General features: G+C 58.3%; 1 protein-coding gene across 6 annotated transcripts in view; it reads left to right on the top strand.

Moving 5' to 3' along the window:
* Positions 1 to 517: 517 nt before the first annotated feature.
* Positions 518 to 17,292, top strand: part of CASKIN2 (CASK interacting protein 2) — a 38,183-nt gene continuing 21,408 nt past the window's right edge. Inside the window, exons 1-2 of one of the 6 annotated variants that reach the window (XM_048324048.1) lie at positions 518 to 598; positions 7,080 to 7,783. In XM_048324048.1, coding sequence (XP_048180005.1) covers positions 7,690 to 7,783 — 94 coding nt within the window. In that variant the 5' untranslated portion in view covers positions 518 to 598; positions 7,080 to 7,689. Of the gene's footprint in view, positions 599 to 4,735; positions 4,946 to 6,229; positions 6,320 to 7,079; positions 7,784 to 17,292 lie in introns of those variants that run through there. The other 5 variants (XM_048324047.1, XM_048324052.1, XM_048324050.1 and 2 more) reach the window with 5 other exon arrangements.

The raw sequence follows: 17,292 nt of genomic DNA, 5'->3' as shown, positions 1-17,292 counted from the left end.
ATCCACTGACAGCCAACGAGTTGTGGTTTTCTGATGATTAATGACCCCTCCTTCCTCATGGGGGCCATTCAGCCTCCACGCAGCTGGATGATAACGGAGCCAGGGCGAAATTTGGGTGTTTCCAGAGAATAAGGCCCAGCGCAGGGAGTGCAGTGCTGCAGTTGCGCGTTGGGTTATTCCCCCCACGTCAGTCCTGGAAGGGGGCTCAGTTTCTGCAGGTAAATGTGCCTGACGTTCATTTCCAGGATGGATGCAAGTGGATGGGTGGAATCCAAGAGGTTTGTTAACAGACATTTTCTTTCCTCCCTCTGCCTTAAGTGCAAAGCCCAACTGACATCAAAGCAACAGAAAGTCTAATCCCGTTTTGAATCAGTGCAAGCACACGCAGCGAATGTTAAACAGGGAATCCGGCTGCAAAAAAGGGGAGGATTATCTTTAATTTCCTGAGTGAGGGACTAAGCAAGGGAGACGGAGAGCAAAGAAAGGCACAAGACCAGAAAGAAGTGACTGTCAGCACAGGGAGGCTCGAGGAGGAGGAAGAGGAGGAAGGCAGGACAAGGAGGACAGTGCAAGCAGCAGCTCACGTGTGCCTGGAGAGGTGAGTCCGGCGGGAGCCAGGAACTGGCACGTGGGAAGGAGCCCCATGCCAGCACCTGCCCAAGTTCCCACAGGGATTCAGCATTTGGGTTTGCTGTGCCAGGGCAGGGGCTGGTGCAGGCCGCAGCTCCTGGCTTGCACGTGTTCGAGCCAGGCCTGTGGAGCTGCTTTTCAAGGGAGCTCGGAGCTGGACTGCTGCGGAATGATGTAGCGAAGGGTTGGTTACCTGATTACTTTTGGGGAGGAAACTATTTGTTGGAAAAGATACTACCTGAGCAGAGCTTCCTAGATCACCAAGCCCTGCTACCTGTCTGAGAGCTGACTCTGGGTGGATTTCTGTAGCTCTTTGCCACCAGCAAGTCCCACCAGGTCTGCTAAGGGCAGTCACTGCTGCATTTCATACTAAGGCTGATGTTCAGCTTCACAGGGCATGAGTTCATGGAGCTGTGTCCGGGTTCTGGCTTGGGTCTGGGATGTATCCTGGCATTGAAGCCCTCCTGGTGGCAGTGGCCAGCTGCAGGCTGCACAGCTGTGCTCTGGCGTGACAGGAGATGTCTGGGGCCAAACCAGCCCAAACCCTTCTCTGCCAGAGCCTGGTCTCTGGGAGCTGTGATCCTCCTCCTCCTCGTGGGCAGTGCATCTCTCTCTTGATCAAGACCCCTAATTCATCTCCTTGGACTGCTTCCAGCAGCACCTATTGCCAGGAGGGTGTGTGAGAGGCAATGGAGTAAATGCCTATGTAAGCACCTTTGCGTCCAGATCCTCCATCCTGCTCTCGCTTTGCCCTTGACACTGGTGCCAACGAGGTGGAGCGCTGAGCAGGGTGGGAAATGCCTGGCCTGGATGTAATGTGGGAGGAGATGGATGCCTGTACAGGAAAGGCTCCATGGGGACAGGATGTGACTTCTGAGGATCAGGAATGAGACTGAGACTTGCTGGGCTGCTTAAGGACACGAGCAAAACCCAGCAGTGGGGCACCCATCACCCCTCAGTGCTCAGGGAGCCAGGTGATGTGTGAATCAGTGTCAGGAGCTGCAGGAAGAGCTCCTGTGGGTGGCTTTAAATCTGGGCAATAACCTGCTTTCTGACCTGATTCAGTGCAGGAGAGGCTCTTCCTCGCCCTGCTTCATCCTCAGCCTGCACCCTCCTCCCTGCAGGACAGATCCCATGGTCCAACACAGCCTCTGCCATGGTGGTGCTGCCCTTGTGCAGGTGCCAGACATCAGCCCTGTCCTGACCCTGAACTGGGAGTGTCTGGGCAGTGGAGTCTGCACACCCATCCAGGGAATCGACCCTGTCTGCCATGGGCATCAAGCTGCCATTGCTCCCATGTTTGCCTGAGCCTCCTCCTGCCCAGGTGTGAGATGCAGCCCTGGGGTTGCAGCAAGTCTTTGGGTCGAGCTGGGCATGCTTTAAAAAACCAGCAGTGAAAGGAGAAGCCCGAGCCACAGCTGAAAGGGGGGATGTGTATTTCCACCCATCTGGTTCATAACATACTTAAAATGTTTTGGATGTCTGGTATGGGCCTTTGCAGACCTCCTACCCACTCAGTGGGGATTAAACAGCCATGAATTTCCAAGTTTGGTTTTCATGGGTGAGATTTGGGAGTGGGAGTCTTGCACTCCAAGATTTGGAGCCGTGTCTGTCACAGCCCCACCTGGAGCTAGCACTGGCCATGGAGCTGCTGTGGATGTCACTGTGTGTATTGCTTCTGCCAGTGTGGCTGCTTCCCTGCCGGGGAATGCATCACTTTGAGTTTTACTCCATCTCAAAATAATGTCAGAGTAGAGAGGAGAGCTTTGCACAGCTGCAGGGACTGTGAGACAAGCCAGGATGAGCTGCAGCCACCCAAGAGATGGGCTAACCTAAAAAAACCGCTTTGAATTGTTGCATTGAATTGAAAACAAAAACAAAAACAAAAAAACAAAAACAAACCTCCTCCCCAATACTTTACAAGGAGACGATCGCTGTAGCAGGCACCTCTAGATGGCAACATCGACCTGAGGAGCTGCAAGCAGGAGCCGGGGCCCCGCAGAACGGAGCAGCCTGACCCGGCTGGAGCCCCCAGGCCCCTCACCCGAAGTGGGAAACACAAGTCAGTGCTGCCTTGGGCACCTTTCTGCAGGGGCTCAGGGCAGAGCTGGCCACGCAACTGTGCCTGCACCTTGAAACCCCCTAAACTCTAAAAGCTCTCGTCCTGGTGCATAGAAGGGGGCGAATTGTTAAAGGGCTATCTCTGCAGTGAAAACTCAGTGATGCTCTCAGCACCTGCTCTGCAGGCACGGGGGAATAAATGTCACGGGGGGTCTGCCAATTCTGCAAGGTGGGCACGGTTGAAGCCATTGGCAGCTCTTTGGGCTGGTGTCACCAACCAGCTGTTCAACCTTCAGGAGTGGATGGAAAACTGGGATTCATGGTGGGAAATGGGGGCCTGCTCCTTCCAGCTTCACTCCCTGCAGGCAGGGCCATAGGGGGAAGGCGCTGGGCTTCGGGGCAGTGTCAGGCCTGCCAATAGGTAGTCAAATGTTTGAAGACTGCACCAGAAATTTCTAGTAAATCCCTCCAGTGGCACCCTCCATTCACAAGGCTTGTGTGACACCAGAGATTAAAGTTTGAATTATCCAGCTTTAACCACACAAGTGTGGCTACAGCAGCACAACCTTTGGCTGGGGATGTCAGGGTGCTGTGCCCTGACTGTGATGTAACAGCATGTGCTGGAGGTCGCTGGGGTGAAAAAGTCCTTCTCCTGCCTGAAATGGGGCACACATTTTGTACAAAGCAGGACCTGGGCTCCTCTTTTGCAAAGTGGGTTTAGTCTGTGCTCAGGGAGCTGCAAAGCTTAATTAAGATCCTTAAAAGGACAAAAGGTGCTACATAAATTCAGGGATTATTATAAATGTCACTGAGCTTTACCAGCTCTGGAAAAACTCAGAGGAGGAATAACAAGACCTTTCACTTCACAGCCCTTTCTAGCAGGGCTACTTAGAGCTTCGTGCTTCAGCATAGCAGCCGTAAAATGTTGACATTTATAATTAGATGTGCATAATAATCTCTTTATTCCCAAACTGAAAAGACAGGGTGTGTCTGGAAACGTCAGTCCCTCCTCCTTGCCAAGGATCCCCCTCCTTGGGATTGCTCATGAAACCATCATTTGGTGAAATGTCTCGGGGCCTGGTTTGAAGAGGTGTGGGATCTTTGCAACTCCCCCAGGGAGCTGCAGGCTGGCCATTTAGTGAATAAAACCAAAGCTTCCGTGTGTTTTTAATCTGATTAGTTGATGATAATCCAGTGGTATCATGCAACAAAAACTGTCCAGCTTTATTAGGCAATCTCTTGTTTTAAAAGAACTGTGCTCGAGGGAACACTTGCCTCTGCTGTTTCTGCTGAAGATTGGCAGAAATGGGTGATTTTTGGTGGTTTTAGTGCTTTGTGAGAGCAGGATTAATTTGGGTCTTGGACAGCTGGGGATCGGTGGATTTTAGTCCCATGGGTGCCACCGGCGGCTTTATGCAGCCCCTCTGCCAAGGGGGCTGGGGGTGGAGGGGGCAAAGGGCTGACGGGGGAGGGCTGGGGCTGAAGGTGGGGGAGGGCTGGTTCCCAGACCACCGTGTTGCTCCTAAATCGATGATGGGGGATCTCCGTCCGGGGCCGGTCTCGTAGCACCGGACCGATCCCGGATCAAGCACGAGGTCGGTCCCTTACCGTGCCAGTCCCAGACCACCGGCTCGGCGCTGGATTGAGGAGGATGAAGGATTCCCAACGGAGCCGGTCCCGAAGCACTGGCTCGGTCCTGGATCGAGAATGGGGAACCTCCCACCAGCTCGGTCCCGGACCCCGCCGGTCCCGCCCGCCGGCGCCGGTCCCGGGCCGCGCTGTGCGTCCAGCCGGACCCCGTTCAAAGCGAGCCGATGCCCGGGAGCCCGGGGCAGCCCGGCCGGGGGCGGAGCGGTGCCGGTGCGGCGGGATGGGTGGCCCGGCCCCTGCCCCGCTCGACGCCGCATCACGGTGAGTGACAGCCGCCCCGGCCCGGCCCCGCCGCACAACCCGCCGGGCTTTTCCAATCAGGCCGGGCCGGGGAGGGATTTCCTGCCGGGACGGGGCCGGCCCGAGCGGGACTTTGCTGAGCGCCGCGCCGCCTGCGAGCCGGGACCCGCGGCTCCGCTCCGGTACCGGCCCCGCTCCCGCCCCGCGCGGCTCGGGAAGTTGCGGCCGGGCCGGGCTCGGCACTGCTCGGTGCGCTGCGGTCCGGAGCGGCTCCGCACGGCGCGGCCGGGTCCGGTCCGGTGCCGTCGGTTCGCCCCGGCGCGGTTCGGTTCGCCCCGGTGCGGCGGGCTGAGAGCGCCGCCAGGTGAGTAGGGCCGGCGGAGCAACTCGCCCCAGGAGCCGCGGAGTGACTCTCCTCGATGGGAGCAGAAATGCCCCCGAGCCCGCCCGGAGGAAGGAGCCGCCCCGCCCGGGGGTCTCGGGGCGGGGGGAGGCGGAGGCGCGGCCGGGGCCCCCCTCGCTGCCCGCCCGGCCGCGCCCGCAGCGGGGCTGGAGCCTCCCGGGGGCATCGAGCTGCCCCCGCCGCCTCTCGGGACCCGGCTGGGTGCCTTCAGCTCGTTCGCATCTTTCCTCCGCCACTTACGTAACTGGTTTGGGTTTGTTCGGGGGTTTTTCCCCCTCCCCTCCCGCCTGTTTTTTCCCGGCGCTGCCGTTGGCTGCAGGAATGTTTGGGATACTTTGTTTCTCCAGGTGGATTCCTGGGCTGGAGGCTCAGCTCTGCTCGTGTGGGAGGGATGTTTTGCTGTTGGTTTTCCAGCTTTGTGCGTTTCTCGAATTTTACCTTCGCTGCTTCTCTTTGGAAAGGCTGAGGAGGTGCAGGTCGGCATTCGGAGCTCTCGATCCCTCCGAGTTGCCCGCTGAGCCCCGCGTGTTTCGGGAGCCGAGGCAGCAGCACCGGGGCCGTTTTCCAAGTGAGGCCGGGCAGACTTTTCAAACATAAAGTTGCCTCACCGCCTCGCGTTTGCTTCTTGTGAGCGGTCTTGAGGAGCAGCGCAGAGTCGGATGCAGTGCAGAGGGTTAAACGAAATAGTTCTGAAGACGGTGCAACTCAGGAGGTTTTGGGAGGGGATTTGTTTGCAGCAAGAGGTTAGTCTGAGTCAAGTGGCTGAAACTTTGTTGTAAGGTAGATAAGCTTGTGCAGGTGCCCCAGGACGAGGGGAGGTGAGAGCTGACCCCGACAGGCACCAGCTTCAGTGCCGAGGGGGTTCATCAGCTGAATGAGCTGTGGGTGGAGGGAGAACCCCCCAGCCTGGTGTGGGAATCACACACCCCTTGTCCCAGAAGCTGAGCCAGTACCTGAGGATCATTTTTTCGTCTGCCCTGTACTGCTGCACCCTGGGGAGTGCTGGAACATGGGGAACCCATGAGGGGTCCCTGTTTACGGGCAGCTGCAGCTCCCAGCTGAGCCATGCTGTGCCATGGGATTCTCCTTCTGGTTTTGCCCCCACCCCAGCAGGACCTGTCGCTGTTGCCTTCTCTCCCCTGTGATTTCCATCCTCCAAACAGTGACCTCGATTGCTCGGAGGAAGCGACACTTGCTGTTATATAAACTCTGGAGGGTGAGCGCTCCAGACTCCACTGAGCCATGGCTGGGGGAACCAGAGCTGGTTCTGATCTATCCTGGATGGGCACAGGGGAAGTGGAGGGGTGATCTGGCGATGGCCTTGCAGCTGGCACGGTGTGTGCTCCCTGCTCTCCTGCACGCACACTCCTCCCCGGCGTCGGAGCAGCCTGCCCAGATGCATGGCCCTGAACCAGAAGGGATTTTCTTGCCACACAGTTTGGGCAGCCCGGGCACAGTGTGGGAGCACAGGCTGGGACATGTGAACTGCTCCTGCAGGACCCCATGCCCTCTCCAGGGTACCCTGGCTGGCCAGGATATGGCATTGATCTTGTTCTGAGCATGGTCGTCCTGCTGAATTACACCCAGCTCCTCACTGGGGCCAGAGAGAGCTCCTCAACTGGTGAAGGAGTGTCTTGGGTCCCAGGGCATTGAGCTTCACGGGAGGTTTGGAGCGTGAGGGTTTATCCTTGCACAGGAGAAGAGTGCAAGGCAGGCTGATCTGCTCCCGGGGGCTGCAGAGGCCTTTGGCTAAACCTTCCCAGCTCCATCCCTTGTGTGCTGCCACCGGGAAAGGAGAGGGGGAGGCGTTGTGTGTCCCAGGCCCTGTGTGCTGCCTTTAGGGAGGACATGGTGTGTGTGGCCCCGGGGGGTGGGACAGGGAAGGAGCTGTGCCCCTGTCCCACTCCGGGAGCAGCACCCTCGGGAGGTTTCCTCCACAGGTTCTTCCTTCTCCGTTTAACATAAGGATGAGCCAAGTTCCTCCAGGACTAAATATAGTCAAAGTATTTGTTCTTCGGCACGGATACAAAAGCTGTCGCGACGGAACCGGGAGGTAAATGGCCTTTGGGGGCTGACTCTGCTCTTCCCTCTGCAGGTCCCGGGCTGCCGCGCCGGGGCTCAGCCAGGCACGGGGCTCCCCAGCGTGCCTGCAGTGCTGTCACCGAGAGGAATGCCGAAACGAAGGGGCTAATGAGCACCAGAGAGGGAGGATCTATAACTTCCAGATGGCAACGAGCCCATAATCCCTTTGAGAAGAATTAGGGACTCGTCAACGCAGCAGAGCCTGCTGAGGGGAGCAAAGCACGACACCTCTGGCTCCAGGAGTGCTGTGAGAGGCTGAGGGCATCCCAATGCTGCCAGCGCCGGACACCCTGCCCCGAGCTGCCTGGCTTTGTCTCACAGAGCCCTGGTGCTGCCGGGAGCCTGTCCCCGAGCACTGAAGTAATTTTTGTTTCAACTGATTGCATGTTCTCCAACCAAACCCCATCTGGGTCCTGCTCCTCCCAACGCAGAAAGGGACTTCTGCTCTTAACAGAAAGACTTCTTCCTTCTGGCTTTTATGCCCTGTGGGATTGTAAAGCATCTTTCTTGCTGGATTTCATCTCTCATCAAAGTTTTTTGAGGAATTAGGGCTTATTCCCATGGCTTTATAAACCTCTGGGATCGGAGGGTTTCTACGTTGCCACTGCTCCCACCTGCGTGCGATGGGGCGCGAGCAGGAGCTGATCCAGGCCGTGAAGAACGGGGACGTACCCGGCGTGCAGAAACTGGTGGCCAAGATCAAGGCGTCCAAGAGCAGTGAGTACCTGGGCACAGAACCGTGGGCTCCCTCCCCCTGGCTGGACACTCCTGCCAGTCCTGGGGTGTGAGTCTCAGTGCTGGCCAAGCTGGGGTGCAAGTGCTGGCTCTGACCCCCAGCACATGAGTTGTGCCGTGGCCAGAGGCGGGAGTGCAAGCACAGCCTGTGCGGATGAATGACTGGGCTGTAAGCAATCCTACAGCTGAGCTGGGGTTCCCCTTGGGCTCGGGGCCAGGGGCCCTGGAGTGTGGGCCACTGAGCAGGGATGGGTGAAGGGAAGCAGCCATGGTGGGGGAAGTGAACGCCTTTGGGGGGGACGCTGCTACAAAGGGTCTTTAGCGGTTGCTGCTCACTCCTGGCTGTATTTATCTTGTGAAAAATTATCATCCCAGCCAGTCGACTGGAACCAATCGTCAAGCCTTGAATTTCAGTCTGGTAATGTTTAACCCTTCAGCAGGGCTGTTTTCTTGCATGTGCTCTCAGAAAGGTCAGCAGCAAGCACAACTTGGAGTGAACAGAGGGCTCGGGGGGGTCCCCAAGGGCACTGCAGATGCTGCACGGCATCTGGAGGAGATGGGGAGGGTGGAAAGGTGGAGGAGATCGTGGCCAGTGCCACGAAGCCCTTGTATAGAGCTGAGCTCCTGGTCATTTCTCCTGACGGACCAAGAGAAGGAAACTGGGAAAAGTAAATAAAAGGGCTCTTGGTGCCGTGTCTGGCTGGGGGAAGGTGCACCCTGGCTGCCCGGGCTGTGGCAGTGTGGATCCCCCTGCCAGGGCTGCTCATTGTGGGGGGTCTCGTGGGTGTGTGTGGGAAAGCTGAAGGGGAATAAGCTGTCCGGAGGAGGGAAAGGGGAAACTCAGGCGGGAGAAGCTTTAAGGCTTCTTAGGAGCAGCTCAGAGGAGAGAGGTTGGCATGGAGAAACCTGAGTTAGGCTGAGGAATATAAACGTGAGGAGGGGATCAGCTCCCCTGGGTCATCTACTGGAAAGCTTTGACTGGGGCCAGAACTTTGCAAATCTCAACTGCTGGGCTTTCAGAAGGGCTGGGAGGCACCTCCTTCCCCAGACTGGGGGCATCTGGTGCCCCTTCCCTGGATGAAGGTACTGGGTGCCATTGCCTCTGTTGCTCAGGGACTGTGCCTGTACAGGGTCCCTGAGCTGAACAGGAGCAGTCTGCCTGTGTGGGTGGGTTGAAGGACACCCCCAAGGCAATGAATAACGTCAGGACGTGAGTGTCCTGCTGGCTGACGCAGCCCTGTCTCCCGAGCTGGTGTCCCATGGCCGGGCAGTGTGTGCAGGCTGGGGTGCCCATGGCTCTCCTCCTCCTGCACACCCAGAGGGGTGAAGTCACACTTGTTTTCTCCTGTACCCTCCAGTAACTCTCTCCCAGTTCAATCCCGTCTGTTTTCTCTCTGGAGTCTTCCCCACCCTGCAGCCATGGGGCACCCACGTGAACATGTGTGTTTAACTCCCCCGCTGCAGCGGCATCAGCAGCTCCCTCGGCTTATTTTCATTTTATTCCTGTAAAAGGAGGGGGCAGAAAAACCTGACTCCTCCAAGGCCACTGCTGCAAGCCCTCAGGGGAGCTCCTGTGCTTGACCTGCTGTGGGAGCTTGCCTAGTCCTGGAAGCTCATCCCTGGCATGGAGGGCACCACTGCTCCCCATCCCTTATGGTTCCCTCTCCCTCCTCTCACCGATGCCATGCGAGCCAAGCATTTGCTGCCTTTGCTGCTTATTAAAGCGCCTTTTCCATATGACAGGCTGAGATGCTGATTTTTATTTATTTTTATTTTTTATTCTGTATTTTTTTTAAATCCCTCTAAGAGTCCTTCTGCTGTCTCAGTGGATTGGGAGCTCGATCACTGTGATCAGCCCTCTGGGGCTTCCTGTGCCTAAAAAAGTCACCGCACGTAAGCAAAATCCAAGCGCCAGTCCCGGCAGCGGGAACTTCAGGGACACGTTGTTTAATATTCTCCGTGCGCAGCCTCCTCCCTGCGCAAGCGCCGCCGCACAAATGGGTCACAGCACCTCTCATTCCAAGGTGGGGTGGGCAGGGACAAGATTTTTGGGGGCAGGAGGGAAAGGGTGGGTGAGGGCAGTTGTCCTGCCTGCGGGAAGGGGACGTCGGCACGACGCCCCGGTCACTCCTGCAGCCAGGGAAGGGGTTCTGGTCTGGGAGAGCCAGGCTGCTCCTGCCGGGCCAGCCGTGCTTTACTGCGGTTCCCTGGCAATGGAAACATCCCGCTTTTTATTTTCCTTCTCCCTCTCCCCTCCCCTCTGCGTCGGGAGCGCTGCAGAGTTTAATTGAAATTGTTAAACGACCCGTCACGGCTTTGGCCTCTCTCCCCCGCGATCAATCACGTCCCTGGGCTGCTGCCCTCGCCAACAATGCATCAGTTGGCCCGGCCAGGGCCAGCACTGAGGGGCTGGGGCTCCCGGGGGAGGCGAGAGGCAGAGCCCCTCTGGCCAGGGGATCTCATCCTGCGAAGGGGCAGCAGCTTCTGGAGCTGAACAGTGCTCGGCAAACTTTGGGTGTCCCCATGCCTGGATGCAGGATCAAGGGGCAGGGATGGGGGGATGCCAGGGTGATGCTGAGAGAGGGGGTGCCCCTGTGATAGCTAGGGACTGGAGGAGCCGTGGAAGGTGATGGGAGCTGGACTCACTGTTTACCTTCCTCGAGGGAGTGGTGAAGGTTTTTATTTAAACGTGTGCGAAGTGCAAAGAAAGGGCAGCAGCTGAGCAAACTGGTGTGAAACTCTCAAGGACGGGGAGTGAAGCCCTGCTGGGGTTCAGCTGCTGCCTTGAGGAGGTTTGGTCAGTCACTTGCCCCATTTCACCAGCTATGTTGCTGCTTTCCAGACCTTAGATATATTAAGGACTGGGGTGGGCTCCTGGGATGTGGCTGTGTCTGGGCCATGACCTAGCAAGCTGTTAAATGCTAGCAAAGCTTGCAGAGGGGTCTTGGCTTTATCTCCATGCCTGTGTTGGAGCCTCTCACTGCTGCGTCCTGGCAGCACAAAGCACGTTAAGGTTTTCCCAGGAGCTGTGCCAGCCCTCGGATGCTGCTGCCACCGTCCAGTTTGGCAGGAGAGGGACGATGCTTCTCCGTGTGCCGTGAGACTGTAGCAGGCAGGTGTGGGATAATTCACTCCTTCCCTCCCCCTTGAATTTCCTCCTAATCCCTAGTAGCTGTATCAGCTTAAGCCTCAAAGTATGAGGTTTAATATCTCTCCCGTGATTTGTTAACCTTTGCCACTGACACTCTGTGTCCCTGTCCTCTGAAGAAACACCCGTCCTCCTTTCATGTTCTGCTGGGATTTCTGCTTCTCCTAGCAGCAGCAGGTCTGTAGTTGTTTGGGGGAGAATTTGCTCCTTTTTGCAGTCTGGGGATTATTTTGTAATGATGTTGGATGTGCCTTTGTGCCACACAGCAAGCCCAGTGTGTCACCCCCCTTACTGAGGAGGACCATCCTCCTCTTCGCTGCTGCTACTGAGGGAGGCTTGTCCCAAACCCTTGGGTACTCCTTGGTCTGGCTGCAGGGCAGAGCCAAGACTGGCCTTGGGCAGGATCCTTATCGTGTCAGGCTCTGTTACACACGATGGCTTTCCCTGCTGGCAGTGGTGCAGGGGTGCCTGGGCACCTTTCCCGCTCCAGTCCTGCCCCAGGCAGTGCAGGAGCCTGGACCTGGCCCTGTCACATGAAGCCCAAGTTTTGAGGATGAGTTCCCAAAGCGTCCTTGGTGGTGTCCTCCTGTCCTCTCCTGTCCTCTCCTGTCCTCTCCTGTCCTGTCCTGTCCTGTCCTGTCCTGTCCTGTCCTGTCCTGTCCTCTCCTCTCCTGTCCTCTCCTCTCCTCTCCTGTCCTCTCCTCTCCTCTCCTCTCCTCTCCTCTCCTCTCCTCTCCTCTCCTCTCCTCTCCTCTCCTCTCCTCTCCTCTCCTCTCCTCTCCTCTCCTCGCACGCTGTAGGTCTGACGGGCTGGACCGGCTCCGCAGCCACGCTCCGGCTTGGAAAGGCTGTGGGCACGCCTGCGGAGAGACGCCGAGAAACTCTGCCGAAACGGGCAAAACTCCCTCTTCCTCTGGGACTGAGCCAGCAGCGGGGCGAGGCGCCGTGCCCGGGGAGCCGGGCTGGCGGCGGCCCCATGCCGGGGACCCCAGCACCCCACAGCGTGCCCAGACCTGCTCCTGAACCAGCCTGCGGTGGGTGGGTGGTGGGAGCGGGAGAAAAGAGGCTTCAAAGGCTCCGGAGAGTGCGGCAGCCACGGGGCTGGATGGTGGTGGGGCTGCAGCTCCGTGGCAAGGAGGGGTCCATCCTTTCTTCCTCCTTCTGTGGCTCCCGACCTCCGTGGAAGGGGGTCTCCTCTGGTAGCCTGGTGTTTGCTGGGTGGGTTTTCCCATCCACATCCTGGAATTTCCACCTCTGTCGCTGGGAAGGAAAAGGCCCGCACGGGCAGCGGAAGGAGTGAAGGGACAGTTGGTTTTCCAAGCTGGGCTCCAACGGGTGTTGTGTTTGGAAAGGGGCCCGGCTGCCACCGGAGTGCCCGGAGCCAGGGAAAGCGTCGCTGTGCCGAGTGCAGGAGATAAGGCACGAGCAAGCAACATCACACGGGGAGGTGGAGGAGCCTGTGCTGGCTCAGCAAGCCCAGCCCCTGCCCCTCTGCACCCCCTTCCCCTGTGTTCACAGCTCCACATCTCCCCCTGTTCCAGGTCTGTATTTCTGTCCTCAGCCTTTGGACACCCGTTGGCAGGGCAGCCTGTGGTCCCTGCTGTCAGCCTGGGCCATTGTAGCTGACTTTTCTTATCTCTGTAAAAGACTGGGGGGAAAACCAGGCTAATTCTGGGGAAGAGGATGAATGTGGGAACTTTTGAGCCTGCTCCAGGCCATGTTGCCATCCTTTGGAGATACCCCAGCGCTGTCTGGCTATTCCAGGGAATCTGGGATCTCCTGGAATTGTGGAGGTCCCTCAGGGCCATGGATGGAGCTACACTGGCAGCCATCCCCAATGTCACAGGCAGGAGGCTGAGGTTTGGGACAGGAGGGGAATTTCCATCCCTTGGGCATTTCCTGGTGACTCAGCCCAGACCAGGGGCCTCAGCTGCCCCTTCCCAAGGGCTGCAGAGGCCATTTTGGCTGTCTGACCCAGAAACACGGGACAATTCAGATGACGACAGCTTAAGGACAGACAGGGAGGGCAGCCCCGAGCACTGGGACACCGTGTGCCTGGCTGCCAGCAGCACATGGGCGGCATAACCAGGACGATGCTCCCCAGGGCTGGAGAGAAGGGGACGTGGCAAGGACACTGCCAGCACAGGCATTCCATCCTCTGGCTCGGCTGGTTCCAGGAGGGAGCTGGTGGACCATGACAACAACCAGCATCACTTCTGCCACCTCTCTGTCAGGATCCCAGTGCTGCCAGAAGGTTTTTCGGGGAAGGTGGGAGGTGAATTGTTGGATCCAAGTGGCAATGGACTTGCGTGTAAGATGGTTTCCTGCTGGAAATGGATGATTCCACCAGCATCACTCCGGCAAGAGTTAAAAGTGGGGTTGGATGCCGTGCGTGTGTGTGTGCATGCACGCGCCCTGCTTTGTTTTTAAAAGCGCCTTGGCTGTCCTGGATCCCTGCCAGACCCGGGGCCCGCCGCTGGCAAAAAACTCCGGCAAAGGAGTATGAAAGGGGCAAGAAACTAAATAACAATAAACCACCTTTTTTTTTTTCCTGGTTGCTCTAGCAAGCGAGAGGGTGGGGAGGAGCTGCGAGCATTCTGGCTCCCCCGAAATCCTATCCTGGCTTCCCTAAAAAATCACGCCTGGGATGGAGAGGGAGAGATCTGTTTGAACCTTGGGGCTGTAATATCACCCAAGCCTTGCCGAGGTGTCCTGGTGAGTCACAGACCTGTCTGGAGATGCCCAAACTGCCTGGAAATGGCTCTGTCGGGATGATCTCTCCCCTCCCAGGGAAGGGCTGGATACTCTGGCCCATCCCTCGCTCCTGCGGGGTGCTGCCCGGGGTAGGTGCGCAGCCATCCCGAGCCGTTTGCAGCCCCAGGGAGAAAGGCCGGAGCTGCAAGCGAGCAGGGCTGCGATGGCGAGATAAGGGAGCAGGGAGAACCTGCGCGAGGCAGGTATGCGGCTCCCGCAGCATCCCAGGCCTGGTGCAACACGTCCGGCTGCGCTTCCGCCAAGCCCTGCCAGCGCCGCTCCCCGCGGGCCCCAGCCAAGGCTGCGCAGGGAGCACGTGGCCCCCGGCGCTGCTGCCGTGCCCAGACCCCTGCCTCGGCCTCCCCCTGTGCCATCCCGGGAGCTGGGTCTGGCTCAGCCACCCGAGGTGGGCAGCTGTGCCAGGAGCGGTAAAACGCCTGCGACTTCGTAATGCTGGGCACGGCTGGTTGTGTAAGGCCCTGTCTGCTTGGAAGGGAATTGGTGAGCACGGCAAGGGCGTCAGGTGCCTGTCACCGAGGTGTCCCCAGCAGCGAGGGTCGCTCAGGCTCTGCCACCCACTCTGCTGGTGCCTCTTGCCCCTGTGGAGATTCGATCCCAGGGGCTGCCTGCCTCGCTCTCCCCCTCGAGCACTGCTTGTTTCTTTGCCACGACAGGTGTGGATAAGCCTGAAGGGGGGTTTTCAGCTGGAGGTGAACTGGCTGCAAACAGCAATATGGAGACTGGGGATTGGGAGCCCCATGGATCTTCCCCTTCCATGGGTGTCCTGTCTCCCTGGGCAGGACACCCAACTTGCAGCCTGTGCAGCCCCTCAGGAACCCAGGATGTGTCCCCACCATGGCAAGGCCACGTGAGAACCACTTGCCTCAGTGGCCTCCAAAAGCGGCCAGAGTCCTCCCTGGTGGCTAATCATTGCCTGCAGGGGGGACACAGGGACACAGTGAGTCTGGCCAGCAGCGTGGGGTTCAGCATGGCCATGGCCCAGGGATTGCTTTGGGCTACAGGCCAGGCTGCTCTGGTCGATCTGAAACAGCTCTGGTTTGGTTTTGTGGGGCTGACACAGATGGGAAGGGCTTCATGAGCCCTCTTGGCTTCCCTGAACCAGTACCTGCTAATCCTGCTGGCTTAAAAAGAAGGGAGACGCTCCTCCTTAGAGGGAAGGAGGCTCCTGCAGACTGAGGTGCTGCCTCTGAGCCTGCTCTGTGTTTCCAAACCTCAGGAGCTACTTAAGCATTGGAAGAGCCCTCAGTTTCCTCCTCAACAGTGTTGAGGTGCAGGAAACTGTCTTGGAGCATCTGTCCCACTGGTTATATTTAGCAGCACATGGATATCCTGGAGCTGCTTCTCTGTTCCTTCCACCCCAAACCTGGTGTGGATGTGCAGGTGTCCAGCTCCGAGTCCCCAAAGTCACGGCTCTACTCTGTCCCACTGCAGCCTGCTCCTAATGCCTGTGGCTCTGCGGGACTGAATTCACACCAGGTGAGTGGTCCTGGACGAACACTCTCCTCCCAGGAGCAGTGCAGGTGGGTGCCTCTTCTCAGCCTCAGTGGGGGACAACCCAGACCCTGGAACAGAGACCAGCATGTGGCCACCAGCCCCCTGCACCTGCATGTGTTGCTGGTGGCCATGTGCTTGCAAAAATGGTACCTCATTTTCCAGGGGGGGACATGCACCTTCCAGGGCTGGTTGGCTCTCCAGGTGCTTTCCCAGAAGGATTGCCACAGCTCAGAAAGCCGTTCCCTGCCAGGCCTGGGGATGGAGCAACCTGCCATGATCTCGTGGCCAGGGTGGGGGGCATGGGATGCCGCAGGAGGGCTGGCACAGAGCAAGAAGTGGTGCCTTTTCCTACAAAAAGGAGCTGATGGAGGCAGGAGGGTCCCATTTTCCCCTGTGCTCCCCCCACTTTCTCCCCACACCCCCCTCAGGATGCTGCGGGGCAGCAGGTGGGGGTTTCAGGGCTCGCTCCCACGTTCTGCCTGCGCAGCCAAGTCGGGCTTGCCGGGGCCGTTCCCGACACGCACCCGCCGTGCTGGGAAGGCGTAAACAGATCGGGTTCCCGGCAGGGGTCCAGGGAGTGGGCAGGCCTTGGCTTGTGTCCCACCACTGCTCCGTCAGGACGGGGTGTGGGGAGCTCCCAGGCAGGGCTGGGATGGAGGGGGCTGACCTGGCAGAGGGGTCCCCGCAGGCAGCGGCATCCCTGCGGGAAGCTGGGCACGACCTTGGCTTGACAAGGAGCCAAGGATGTTGCCTCTGCCTCTGTTTACTTCTGGTGCTGAGGTGGGCCTGTTCTTTGGGGGGTGGGAGGTGTTGATGTGCTGCCCCCAAACCCCTTCCTGATCCCTTTGTGGGGAGCTCCTGACCAGAGCTCAGCCCATGAACTGGGGGTCCTCAGATCCAGCTCCTGCTTTTCTATTGGAGTTGTATTGTGATGCCTTTGACCTTGCTGTAAATCAGCCCTTGTCCCTTCCAAGGTACGTGGGGGGATGGGACTGCTCCGTGTCGCCTTTGTCCCCAGCTGGTCCCCAAGCAGCTGCTGCCTGACTCTGGCGTCCGGGCTGGGCAATGGGAGGAACCCGCTGCCCTCCCTGCCAGCCCCAGAGCAGCTGGGACAAGGGGAGGGGGTCAGGAACGCAGTGCCCAGAATAACTCAGCAGTCACCAAGGGCCCTGAAGGGATGGCAAGGTGGGTGTGGGATCCTGGGGTGGGTTCCTGCTTCCAGCATAGGGAAGGGGTGATGCCTCTCCCAGGACACAGACTGTCACCAGCTGCTAAATGTTTGCTGCTTCCATGTGGGAACATGCAGGGTGGTGCAGGACATCCTGGTCATGTAGCTGTCGTGTCCCTCTCCTGTCCACTGCATATGGAATCCTATTGTAGACCCCAGGCAAATCCTTCACTGCCACAGCTGCATGAAAATAGCCCGATCCAGCTAAGGTACGGGGCAGGTGCTCGGCAAGATTTTGGCAATGGCTTCTCCCACTTTGGCATTGTCCAGCCAGCCAGAAACCCAGATGGGCAGTTGGAGGGTCTGATCCACCTGGGAAAAAATGCTCACTCTGGGCATGGATAACACCATGCTGCCTTCTCTGCCTTGGGAGGGAAAGGAGAGAGTGGCAGCAGGACCATCTCTCTCAGGCTGCTTGTCCCAGGCTGGAGAGAGCTTGGCCCGTGCCTGCTGGGGATGGACCCATTCCTCTCCCATTCCCACTTGCAACAGCGTGGAACAGCCAGTCGGTTCCCATGTATTTTGGTAGGTGACCTTTGCACAGGGAATGGGAACAACAAGGTGCCCTCTGCACCCTCACCATCACTGGAGAAGGGATTTGGAGAGGGATCCCTCCCGTCCATCATGGCTTGGGAGCTGAGCAGCCACTGCTGGGTGAGATCCTTACTTTCTTTCCCAGTGCAGATGCCAGAAATGGCTGCAGCACCACAGAATCTGCAGGAGCAGTCACCCATCCAGCATCCCTTGAGACTGGCAGGAACCAGAGGCCACATTTTGGCTCTGTCCTGGAGGGAAGGAGATGTTTTGCTGAAGGTGCTGAGATCCAGGCTGCAGTTCAGAGGGAGC

The sequence above is a fragment of the Corvus hawaiiensis genome, chromosome 19 (assembly GCF_020740725.1).
Source record: "Corvus hawaiiensis isolate bCorHaw1 chromosome 19, bCorHaw1.pri.cur, whole genome shotgun sequence".
NCBI lineage: Eukaryota > Metazoa > Chordata > Aves > Passeriformes > Corvidae > Corvus > Corvus hawaiiensis.
Note: the sequence above shows the minus strand (reverse complement) of the source record. Positions and strands in the feature narration are given on the sequence as shown.